Source organism: Seriola aureovittata, chromosome 21 (assembly GCF_021018895.1).
Source record: "Seriola aureovittata isolate HTS-2021-v1 ecotype China chromosome 21, ASM2101889v1, whole genome shotgun sequence".
Taxonomy (NCBI): domain Eukaryota; kingdom Metazoa; phylum Chordata; class Actinopteri; order Carangiformes; family Carangidae; genus Seriola; species Seriola aureovittata.
The window spans coordinates 1,580,918-1,594,383 of record NC_079384.1 but is presented as its reverse complement, the minus strand read 5'-3'; the positions used below and the strand labels follow the sequence as shown (position 1 = coordinate 1,594,383).

General features: G+C 41.6%; 1 protein-coding gene across 4 annotated transcripts in view; it reads left to right on the top strand.

The window, feature by feature from the left end:
• Positions 1–13,466, top strand: part of LOC130162151 (caskin-2-like) — a 49,237-nt gene that overhangs the window by 6,702 nt on the left and 29,069 nt on the right. The window contains exon 1 of one of the 4 annotated variants that reach the window (XM_056365729.1): positions 12,734–13,266. The exons of the other annotated variants lie outside the window; for them this stretch is intronic. Coding sequence (XP_056221704.1) covers positions 13,236–13,266 — 31 coding nt within the window. The 5' untranslated portion in view covers positions 12,734–13,235. Of the gene's footprint in view, positions 1–12,733; positions 13,267–13,466 lie in introns of those variants that run through there. 4 annotated transcript variants of the gene reach the window in all.

Here is a 13,466-nt window from a genome sequence, read left to right as displayed (position 1 = left end):
GGAGGCACCGATGCTGGCTGATGGACAGGGAGCTGAGATGGGAGGTTTCTTCTCCGATCAGCCATCTGCTGACATCAGGCCGGGTGTTCAGTCAATTTAAGTGGACTTACCACAGTCTCCCTCTTTTCGCTTAGCTGTTTGCGAGCTGACAAGTCAGGTGGACCTGGTGTGTATAGATGCAGTGGTTAGACAGAAGGCTGCAGCCTCTGTGCAGATGCAGTCTGTTGCATTCAGAGTGACAGCTTGATTCGTGGAGTCATCTTGTGCCCCCCCCCACAACAGAAGTGGGTGTCGTTTGCCCCTCCTGGAATGGGAACCATTAGAGACTAGAGGCTCTTCAAAGGCCTTCATGATTACAATGTCTTTTGTTGAAACACATGCTTTCTTTCATCTCGACCCTCGGCCCAACCCTCTCCTCCGTCACGGTAAACACAAAGGCCTGTGGGTAATTCTCAACGGGACAGATGGACAAACATCCACCATACAGAGGCAAAAGATCATATTTGAACATCTGTTGTGTCAGATCCATATAAAGTATACTGATGAGTCAGACCTCCACAAATCTTTTTCACTGAACATGCAGCCAACCACAGGAAGTCAGGTTGGCAATTTAAGCTGATTCATACAGTTATTTGTGATTAACACATCATAATCACATCACTGCTTTGTTATTACCAGCTGAGTCCCAGGTGGATACTTGTATTGACCACCCACCATGAGCAAACTCTCACATCAACCAAATTTAACAGAATTGGGAGGCCCACAGATATAAAGCATGTAAGGTGTCCTACTAAATAATAAAATCTGTTTTAACTATTATTTTCAAACCATTATTTCCCAGTTATCAGCAATGCACCATTAAACTTCAACCACTCGCTCTACTGAACTTAAATTAGAAATATTTCCTGCTTAGAGGGGGGGGGGGCACACACACCATTTGTGTGAATATCTCAGAAGGAGGCTGATGGGAATGTTATTAATTTTGCAGGTATTTGACCAAACACTAAAATACCGGAAAAAGTGAAATTCTGACTTGTGGATGGTCTGAACTAAATTTCCAGAGCGGTCCATCCAGTATCCGCTGAAATATTTCTCTCTGGGACTAAAATGCGGCAAAACCCAACCGTTCAAATCAACCGTTTTATCTGACAGTTAAAAACTTCAACAAGTAACCAATTAACATGAGCATTGCTAAGTGTTTCTGCTGATGAACTAATCAATTAATCGAGTGTTAGAGTTATAGTCGGACAAGTATGATGTTTTATTTTCATGTGCACATGAAGTCGACTGAGATGTCTGAAGAAAAGAGCTCACAGCAGCTTCACCACCAGTAAAACTCGTTGCAGGGAACTGGGTGGGTGGGGGGTGGGGGGGTGTTCATCATTGATTATTCAGTTCACACCTCGAAAGCAGAAATTTACAATCCATACTGGTAGTTTTTTTTTTCTTGCTGATTAATCATTGATGATCTTTCTACAGAAAGTTATACTTTCTAATTTTCTTTAGCAAACTTGGGCCGGTTCATTGTGAGCATTCTGTTCACATCTTTGTTATGCAGACAAACCCCTGTGGTGTTAAGTCTCATTCGAAGCTCTGCTGGTGACGATCTCGTTCATCATTAATTGATTATCCTTTAAGACTGTATTTCTTGTTTTGATCCTTTCGTCACCTGTTCGCTCTCAGTCTCCTTAAAGACACAAATGAATGAGCGACTGTAGGTCGGTTGTCCTGCGCTAAAAGACATGAACATTTGATCAAAGTCCTTATGAATTTTGAAGTTATCCCAGCCCTCTGTCCCTCCTCTTAGATGAAACAGCTTTGCACTCTTTAACTTCTTTTACATTTACATTTACTCATTTAGAAGACGCTTTCATCCAAAGCAACTTGAGAGGAGGAGACCTGGCGTCGTTAGACATGTCAGGGTGTTAGAGGTGTTTGGAGAGGAGGTGTTCTCACAAGAGATGAGTCTTCAAGAGATTCTTGCAGAACAGTCTGGTCTCAGATCGTCTTGTGTGCAGGGACGGCTCCGACGTCATCGATACCCATCCCTATGTGCACAGCTACAGTGGCGCCGGCAGCTGTAACCCTGTACACACTTTGCGTACATTTTTAAAATATTTTTGTCTGTTTTGAAAATAAAATTGTGACAAGAGGAGATCGTGTCTAATTTTTCAGCTGCATCCCCTCACTAACGTTATGAGTCTAGATTAAAGTGGAGAGCAGGACATAAAGGATGTTTTGTTCAGACACAGAATGAACTTCAAATAGGCCGGAATACTATTTAATTTATTGTCTCGCGGCTTTTTGATTGTTTATTGTAGCAGCTTGGTTTGGTCTTGCTGTTGCGTATTGTTGTCACTATCTTTAGTAGTTAGTTAGACAACTCTTCTTATGATGATGACGATGCTAAATGAGGGAATCTGTTGCTTCATTTCGACTTTCACTGCACATTTCTCTGGGATATTCAATACAGTATACAACAGTATAGTATATATATAGTATATATATATAACAGTGTTATTCAGCTGCTGTTGGTGGAGGCTAATCAGTTTTATTGTGGTGTCGTGTCATAACTTTAGTGTTAAAATGCACGGATCAATGTCCCTCCCTCTCTCTCTCCATGAGTACATATGTGTGTGTGTGGGGAAACCTAAAGGTAGTGGACAGGTGGTTTTGTGTGTACTATGTCCTGCCGTACCACTGCAGTGGGAGACGCTGCACAGAATTGCTGGGTGGAGGTGTACGTCGCATGTAACTCCACCTAACACCTACCATTCTCTAATTTTTCACCCAGTTGTAAAGTTATGCTAGGCTAACCACAACCAAATAAGAAAGCTCATAAGTGCATTTCCCACTATGTAGAAGTATTTCTAAGACATTAAGTTTGTGATCTTCCGTTTGCAGATCCTTCCTTTTCTTCAGCCAACCCCCACCCCCCATCCTTTATCTTGGCTTCCTCCTGCCTTCATTCCTGTACCTTGAATTAGGGATAACCCATCTGGCCTAGTGTGAGATTAGAAGTCTGTTAGATTTAAGAGTACCTAAGAAGAGGTGTAGTCGTGCATGTGTGTACAAGTGTGTGATGTCTATGTGCATGTATACTGCACATGTCCAAATACACCAGCATCTGATGCTCACTCAACTCTGTAACCTTTGTCTCTTGTATTTTGTCTTTTTAGTGTTTTGAGTCTGTAACAGTGGGTTGTTATAGTTAGCCCACTAGCTAACAAGCTAACTGGGCTAATCAGTCTTCTGCTTTATTAGCCAGACAGTTGGGAAGCAGCCAAGTAGTGTGTGAACGGCTTTCGAGTTCACGTACTCTTGCAATGTATCACACACACACACAGTCACACACACACACAACACCACACACAAAGTCACACAACCACACACACACACACACACACACACACACACACACACACACACACACACACACACACACACACACACACACACACACACACAGAGTCACACACACAGAGTCACACACACATTAATCCTGTCCCCTTTCCTCCTCTGACAGATGGGGTAGCCTGTCTAGGATTGCTGAGGAAGTTACCAAAGGAATTAAGCTCTGTGTGTGTGTGTGTGTGTGTGTGTGTGTGTGTGTGTGTGTTGCAATAGCCTTTTATTACTTGCTACAGGCTGCACATAGTTAAGTCTGGCACCCATCTTCATTTCGCTCCATTCTTTTCTCCTGTTTCTAAAAAACAACCCATCAGTCAGGCAGACGCTTGAATGCAGCATTCAGAGTGTGAGGCACCGGTGTCGCCGGGTTCTGCCCTGCCTCTACATGCCCTGCAACTGTTTTCATGTGTTTGGATTTGGCTCTGTGATAAAACAACAGCAAAAAGAAGTATCTGTAGGCGGAGTACTCTGAGTTAGCGTAGAACTGTTTCTGTGCTTGTACAGACAAGGATAATGTGACTGTCTGACAAGGAGGCTTCGTGTGTGTGTGTTTGTGTGTGTTCGGGAACTTGCATGTGTGTGTGTGAGGAGTGTGTCTCCCATTTGGGAATTGGGCTGCGTCAGTATCCGTTAGCAGTAATGAGAATCAGCAGGAGAGGTAGCTGTTGTGGCTTTGATCTTCCACGTTATCTCGCTCTTTTTTCATACCGTCGTTTCATTCACCTATTGTGCATAGGAAATAGAAATCAGCGTCTGCGGTGGCTGCTCGTATCTGCTGGCTTTGTAGTTGTTTGATAAGCTGCTGTGCGTTAGAATAAGACACTAGTCATTGCAGTGAGAAGTGTATGATGAGAGAGTCTTGGATGAACAGATCAGTGTGTGTCAGACGAACCTACAGTATGACTGAGTGGGAATCAGAGATGTCTTCAGGTTTAACTGCAGTTTGTTGTGTTCTCCACAGACGACTCCTCCAGTGTGGACAGGTTTTTAAGATGTAATATCCATATATCAGTTGCCAGTGTAACTCTCAAACTTTAAAAAACTTTATCACCTTAATCCAGTGGTTTAATGTCACTATCAGCTGTTATCAACTCTGTTTTCTTTTCCTCATCGTTTCACCTACTTTTGCTCTGGTGCCAATATTTTGTGGGTGAAATTGATCCTATGTTTCATTAAACTTATTATTATCACCATAATTCACAGCACAGATGTTTATGTGGGTCTGTGTTGAGTCAGGGTGCCGCTACACTTACAGATGTTCCTCAGGTCATATTTAAAGGTGCGTTCCTTCGAGTTTACTAACGAAGCTCAGTTTGACAAGGAAGTGTCAGTTAGTAAGGTCAAACATTACAAACTTTGCTAGCTGTCTCTTTCATCTACGTCAGAGCGCTCATGAACTTCAACACCGTCCTTGTCGATGAAGCCAGAGCGAATTATTTTGAATGTGCAGTAAGGGAACTGTCGTCATGGTTACATCAGCTTGAACTTGGAGCTTCACATTTATAATAGAAAGCTCGTGTTACAAACTGGTAGCGAGGAGTTTGAAACATGTCAGAATTTATAAGTCAGGGAAGATGTAATGGAAGAGACGGAGTATGTATCGGTTATGATAACACTGTTATCACTGAAGTTTTGATGTGGTTAGTCGAGCGTTTACAGCCTCACACTGTAGGACTTGGTGTCCATGAGCGCGTGGCGGCCGTCGCTCCGGTCCTAAACGAACATTTAAGTAACATATCACGGTACGTACACAAAAGAGTATTGATCTGTGTCTCTTAGGCTAAATGAGAACTGTAATGACTTTTCCATCCACGTAGGAGTGTGTGACCTTATGCTGGTGTGTAAGTCCGATAATCACATGACTGTTAACTAACTAGCTGGAGGGGGTCACTGAGAAAAGTAGCCCATGTGAAATCGATTGTTTTATTATTTTTTTGGCCCCAAGGCTCCAGCTGCTGTGCACTGTTTTAAAGTGGGAGTGAACAAACAGTGCGGGACTTTGAGTCGAGTGTGACGAAACAAATCACATGGCAAGAAAAGAGCAGACAATGACAAGCTGTGCAACAAATACACAGTAGTTTTCCAGGCAGGTGAACTCCTCATGAACCTGTGTCATATTTCCTGTCATTACACCTCGGTCCTCTTCAGTAAAAGCTGTGGTTCAGGGTTAGAGATTGGTTTCTTGCTGCCAGACTCACAGCACAGAAAAAGAAAAGCGATGGAACATCTCATTAGACTGAAACACATGGTGATAGTTTTGTTTTTTTGTGTTTGTCATTGGTCCAAAGTAATTATTGATTCTTGTAGACTTTATTCAAGTGGAGTCGTGACTCTCCCTGTAAACATGTTCAAATGTGGATGCATGCATCACTCTCATTGTACCTGGAGGATAAACGCTGGTGTGTCCTGTAGTGCTCTTAATTTGGAGGAAAACAGAAATTTAAACAGAAACTATAACCCATAAAATAAAGCATCGCCTTTACATTGATCACCATTAATACCAAAAATACATCTACAAGCCCCACAAATGTACCTTCTACACAAAAAATATCAGTATAGGTAGTGATGAGGAAGCTGTTTTGTTCAATTTTTTTCTTTTTCTCATAATTTGAAACGGCCAGTTTTATTCTGTCACTTCACCAGGTTGTTTTAAAAGAACTGAAATGATATGTGATTTGTGACGCTGTCAAGGTCATTTGCAGGACATCTGTTGCCTCTTTGTAAAAACTTTGCATAGCTGCCCATTATAGGAAATGTTTTTTTCAGTACAAACAAAACAGAAAACAAAAATTGGTGCATTTTAGGGTAAATTTAGATTCAAATTCAGTGTGAAATTCCAATACGAAAACATGAAAGTACTACCAAAGTACAGCCAGGGAAATATTGATCAGGTACAGAATATTTAAGTATGTATGTGAGTGAGATGGGTAAAATCTCCCACCACAGTGTATAGAAGTTAATATTGTAATATGCAAAAATCATATTAAAATCCAGAATTGTGATAATGATGATTAGCGGCACAGTATAAACCGTCATATTTACCTCCAGGGAATTTATTCTGAGGTAGTAAACCGGTCTAACCCAGAGCCTCCTGTCTAATAGAGAGTGCATGGAAATAAAGGAGGGGCTCTGCAGCGAGTTGGGTAAGTAGAGTAAACAGATTATTTGAATGGTATGTAAAGTGTTTTGTCCCTGAAGCGCAGGGTTGAGACATGTTATGTAACATGAAACCAGCAGGTGTGTTTACGCTCATTCTAATCTTCTGTTGTTTGATAGGAAGTACACAGATGTAGCAACGCTGGTTCACGTGCACGCACTAATACACAGAGCGCAACACATCACCACAGATCATCTGTTTCATTTCTACACTGGCTCATTGTCAGCGAATATTGAATGCCTCTGACCTAGTTGCCAGCGGCACCACGGGAGATTATTCTCTACATTTTTAACAATGGAGCAAATTTATTGGATGATACATCCCGGAGCTGTTTTGATGTTAAGGGTTTTTCTCAAGACCTAGTTCCAGAGTTTATTCTTAAAGCAAATGATGCAGCAGTGAAGCAATTGATGAAGAATTGATGAGGCTAAAGTGTGTCACTCTGCAAATTTGGTGTATGTGTTTACCCCTGGGTGTGTGATGTGCTCTTTTTATACTGTCCTTCCTTTCCTCTGTAGTTTTAGGAAACTCTGCCAGTGAACTGAAGCTGCATCCACAGCCTACGCTGCATTTTTATGACTGTTCAACACATTGTCATAAATACACACACATGCACACACGCAAACAAACCAGTTTTGTTTCCCTTCGCAGTTTACAGTATGAACAACACATACTCATAGTCTCTTGGTACAACCAGAGGTAAAAACCAAAGGTGTTCTGTGGCAGGTAGCAGTCTGTCAGAGAGAACCTGTCAGGCTGCAGCTCGCTCACTGATTTAAAGACGGATGCTGATGTTGCTTCAGGGCTTGTTTGTCTCTGCAGTTGTATTAGCATGCATTACAAATCAGACTGTGGGTCTATGACTGAGCAGGATTACAGCTGATTACACTCGACAGTGAGATGCCTTTCCTCAGCATCTCTGACAGACAGTGTCTAAATTCTAATTTTCAACCTATGTCAGGACATCTGTTTTAATATTTTTAGTATTTTATGGCAGTTTAAACGTTTGCTTTACAAAAAAAAAGTTTGGAAAAAGATTTGACATGACATCAGAAAGACCTTTATTCTGTCATAGAGTGATGCAGGTAGCAGCCAGGAACAGCTACACGCATGAAACTGCTTTAGTCGGTCGGATTAGCATCATTCAGCATCAGAGTATTTGCTGTTTTCAGATATATTTCTCTGAAGGACCATATTTTTGTGATGCTTTAAAATGCATGTCAAGAATAAAACATTAAATAAAACTTAATTTACTAGAGAAGTTAGCGTATAAACTGTGTCTCACACATAACTGATATTATATAATATAATATATATGTAAGTATATAGAGACATACCTGCATGGATCACATGACACTTTCAGTTTTGATGACAACGAATTTTCATTTTGAAATAGTGAAAAAAGGGAAAACTACCCACTTCCTGTTTTTTGTTTTGATAGTAATGAACAGAAAACTGTTATAAATGGAAATCGGAAATTGAAAAACCTGGAAATCATCTTTCTCAATTTTCTGTTGATTTTTTTTTTTTTTTTTCGGGGAAATTCTCGATTTCCATTTATAATCACATCAAGGAAAAACATAACGGTTCGTTTTGTTGTTTCCCGTGTTTTTTTATTTATTTATTATTATCAAAACAAAAAATGGGATACACTGACCTGACTGCCGACTAATCTCTCTCTGCTCCTCTCCGCAGACACACCACGTTCTGGGTTTGGTTGTGTTGTCTTAGTTTAATCCTCATGTTTAGTTCTGCACCTGCACTCACATACCACACTCATGCACGCCACACACTGCTGACTTTACTCATTTCCACACCTCATACTCTGAAGAGTCACTTTGGCATCTTATTGTGGTTTAATAAACACATTCTTTATTAATTGTAACCATGTTGTGTCTCCCTTTGCTGTGGCCTCTTCAGTCAGGGTCATAACGGAAAGGAGATCTTTTCACACTTGACAGATCAACTGGATCTAAAATACCAAGTATTTAAAAAGCTGAATCCTTCCTGTCCGTTCTTGTATCCAGCCTTTAAAACATCTCCTCACCTCTGAAACCTACAGACACCTCAACATCACTCCACTTCAGTGATTTATTTTTGAAGCTGGAGTGACTCTTGTGATTTCTCCAGGAGAGCAGTTCAAGCTGACACAAACTCTCACTGCAGAGAGGTGGATGATGGCTCCGCTCCGTGAGACTGAACATCCCAGCTGACGCTGGCACTGCTGAAGCTGCAGACGCCGTCAGTGGGATTTCAGGGGGTTATGAGCTTGTTTATTTCTGGTTTCCTTCATTTTTAATTTATAGTTAATATTAAACTATCTGCCGTCCCGGTTACAATAAACAACCAGTGTGTGGAAGGCAGAAACGTGTGCATTCCTGATCATGTTTTTGGAGCCTTATTAGGCGTTCTGTGGGATAGCTGGAGTGAAGTGGAGTCCCCGCTCTGCCTCGGTGGTTTGGTTTCAGGCGCTGTGTTTACGCTCTCAGTAATAAGCACAGTTAGATGGATGTGTTCCTTAGATAAGTGTTTCCCTTGATGAGGTCCCCGGTCCTTACCTGACCACAAACCATTTATCCACAGAGACAGATGATGACCTTAAATTACCCCCTTCTCTCCCTCCCCTGTGTTTTTGTCTTGCTGCGGCTTTGCTGTTTGTTTGCTGGATACCTCCTGCTCTTTGGGGGGGGGGGTCAAGTGTCCTTTTCTGCTTTTGTTAATGAGAATCTGTTGTGGGTGGAAGTGGGCTTGAATTCCCTCTGGTACAACTGCAGGGAAGATTTCTCACATATAGAGTAAAAACTTTTAACAAAACTCCAAAGAACAAAGTCTGCAAGTGGCTTCTGTTATTTCTTTCTGGAAGAGCTTTTCTTTCTTTAGAAGTCAGTCTTGACACTTACATGGTTTTATCCTCGGTGACATGTGGCAGCAGAGTTCGGCGAGGCAAGATGCTGTAAGATAAAGCAACTCAGATATCCTCAGATGGTAAAAGAAAAGGGCAAATGTCCGAAAAAGAAAGACTTGGCACAACAGAAGAAGCAGACTAGACTTTTATGTTAAAATACAGAGTGACAATGTGTTTCTGTAGGAGAGAGAGAGTTAACTGAGACATCTTAAAGCTCCATATTTTCTTCTTCTTCTGTTTTATTTTGAAGTGTTTATCCATTAGAATATATATTTGTGGTTTTAAGAACCAAGAACCAGCTCAGTGTAGTTTTACATCTCCTCTCTCAGGCTTCTCTCTGGAGCTCTAGTAACAACAGGTCGGTGAGCCAATCAGAAGAGAGGAGGCTCTGAGCCTCTCTTCTGATTGGCTGACTGTTTTCTGAGTGATCCAATAAAAATAAAGCAGATTTCAGGGAAAAACACTCAGAGAAACCAAATCCTGCAAGGTTTGGATGGTGGGTCAAGGTGGGCGGGGCTTGGTGACTGCTTTGTTGTGACATCACAAAGTTCCAGAAGTCCTGACGGCTGGTTTTAAGGCTCAGTTTCTGAATACAGGCTGTGTGCATTTCTCTGTGGACTGAGGCTTTGATACTTTCACAGTATTAATATAGAAGCTAGAGCTGATCTATAATCACACTACACATGGACACACACCTTTGGACTGGAGGAGCTTTAAAAGTTGCACTTATCCATGTATTTATAACAACAATGGGTGAAATTACTGTGTAATGTAAAAAGCGTTTCCCATAGTGACAAAAACCACACAGAATTATCAGTTATGTGTCCTGTTTTATCGTCTTTGAGCTCACTGTTTTGGTGTGATTTGTTTCCCTTATGTTTTTATTCATTTTCCCTCCAGTTTTTCACAAGCATAGAAGATGATCAAAGGCGCTTTAAAATGATTTTTTGCAGCCATGCAAACCAAAGCAACAGACTCTCTGCCAGCTGCAGCCTTGTTGGAGACAAACACACGCGAACCATCTTTTTTTTTTTGTTATCTTTTATTTTTTTATTTACATTTTCCAGCTCTTGCTCCTCCTCTCTCCTCTTCCTCTGAAGCTGTTTGCACACTGATGTGTTGCAGAAAAGTCCTCTGCATGTTTTCTTGTTTGTGCACCTGACACACACAGTGAAAAACATTCTCCTCATCTCACCTGAAAGGACGAATAGACCCTAACTTCTCCTCCTACTCTCTTTATTTCCCTTCGCTCCTGTCTGAACCGCTCTCTCCACATCAAAGCAGCAGCATCCCTTTCGTCTGTCCAGATGCTTCTGCTCCTATTAGAAAGGTGCAGAGGGAGCGTAACAACAGTAGTTGGGAGCACTGCTTATGTATCTGATGAGGCTATCAAAACACAGCGTCACGTGGTCCCTTTGCTTTGTTTGTTGTAACCACAGAAAACAATGGAGGGCTTCCACACTGACAACTCCTCAGATTCAATCATTTTTGTTTGCAGCGACGTCGGTTTCTGCAGGAAAAAACGAACCCTGTAATTTCCCTGTCTCTGCAAGAAAATGCAATTTACTACACATCTGTTTGCATCAGCTACGAACACACACACACACACACACACACACACACACACACACACACACCACACACACACACACACACACACACACACACACACACACACACACAGACACACAGACGGTAGAGTCAGCGTGCTGGTAATGTAATTGATTGTGATGTCAGAATCTGAGCCCCCTACTACTTCTGCACAAAGGAGGGAGGAGGGAGGGAGCAGAGAGCAGAGCAGAGAAAAGGTGGCTGACAGTTCTGTAGGTTCACACTCGGAGAGACGGCGAGCGAGTAGGAGAGCGTGGTGGGCGTGCTATGTGAGGAATGTTGGCTCGTGTTGTAACTAGAACTCCTGAAAGGCCCTGTTCTTTCCATACCACTGGGACAGTTTAGACCCCGTCCTGGCAGGCAGCCCAACCCTTCTATCTGTCTCATTATCAATGTGCCTTTCTGTGCCTCCAGGCTCCGGTTTTTTCTGTGTTTGAGTCTTCAGCAGCAGCAGCTCCACCACCGCCCTGTTAGTAAACTCCACTTGACTGCTGTAAAATGATTACTTCAAATATAAAGCATGACTTTACCCTGGGCTGTGCATATTGATGCTTCCTCCAAAACCCCCCCACAGGGCGTGAATTTCTGCATTTCTGACATGGGAGGCTCCATTGGGAACTGATATCCTAAGCATGGAAGGGAGAATACATTCTTTATCCACAGAGCTCCACGAGAAATCTTCGACGTCTCCTATAAAGTTCCTTAGATATTTATAAAATTTCATCTACCTACGTTCTGTTAAAAAAAAAAAAACCTGTTTTGTATGTTTTTATGTGCAAAAACAAAATGCACTGGAAACATAAATAAAACACAAAGATGAGAATTGAATATATATATATGTAATCTGGGCACCAGTGGGGACCAAATTATATGCTATGAATTCACAAATTGCTTCATATTCTTTTACCCTTTTATTTCTTTAATATGAAATGTCTGTTGTCGGTCTCTACACAGCTTTTCGCTGCAGCTGCTGCTGTTAAACCTTCTCTTTTGATGATGTAATCCATGTTTCTGTCACATAAGATTTACTCATAGAAATTCATTCTTTTCTACTGAGACATTACATATTCAGATTTATTTCCTTATGGGTCTAATTTCACAGTTTTAGCTGTCATTCCTGTGGATGATAATAACATGATGAGTATTTTTGCCTTTAGATGTTTTATTACAGAAAATGTTTGAAACTATGACCAAAATATTCACACATCCTGTCGTAGTTTTACTCATGGATGGAAATATGGTGAAATTAATGATTCCCCTTTTTGTTGAGGACCCCCAGGAGCCTCCTCAAGGACCCCTGGAGGTCCCAAGACCTCACTTTGAGAACCACTGCTCTACACTGTTCTGTTTCATTTAATTGAAAAGGGAAAATAAAACTGAGCTAATGAGCTAAACATCAGTTATCAAACTTGTTAGCTTGTTCACTAACAGAACAATAAGTCTACACAGTCTATTTATTCATACCACACACACACACACACACACACACACACACACTTCTGTGATTTCCCACATCTATGTGGGAGAAAACAGTAAGGGAGATTGACTGCGATGAATGGCTCTGTATTTCCAGAGCTTGGCAGTTCGGTTCCTGTGTGGGTCTCGGTGGACTGTGGGGCCTTTACAGTAGCTCGCAGCTGTAGGACGTCCAAGGATATTTAGCTGTGTGAGGACAGGTTCCCGTCCCGCTCAGGGGCTGCAGATGAATGTGTGAGGTGGAGGTAGATGCATCATATTTGACGTCTGGAAGTTTAGTTTGACATGATTTAAAATGAGGATTTAAGGGTTGAGTAGAGCGTTGGGATGATGGCCAGGTTTGATTGGAGTCGGATACTTAGAGAAAAGAAGATTACGCATGTAGAGGAGGAAGTTCGTGTTGTCACAATAAAAGTTTTGACTTTGATACCTTTGACAAAAAAATCTTGGAAGATTTTCTAGCCAAAAATATTTATTATTATAATACTATGTGACAGCTGGGACCAGCAGGCAACTGCTATTGAATCGGGGACATTGTAAACAGTCTGAAAATATAGAGTTTTACGCTCCAGCACATTTTTACAGATGTTATTGTGGCAGAAGCCGGACTGGTGAAAGAGAATAGATGAATAGACGATGTTATTTCCTTTTGGAGAAAGAATGAACAAGTAAGCCATGGGACAAGTAGCGGTCTGTCTCCTCCAAGGTGAGTGAAAAACGACTTGTTCAGTCTTGCTAACAGACTCATGCTATTTCTGCAGCGAGTGCTCCTGTGGAAAAAGAAACATATACATGTTTTGTTCTGACATGCTCGTGTTTTATGGCTGTCACTCTCTATTCCAAAGACCTGTGATGAGATGGCAGTGTAAATGAGGTGGAATGGTACATTTCTGCGAGGCACAATCA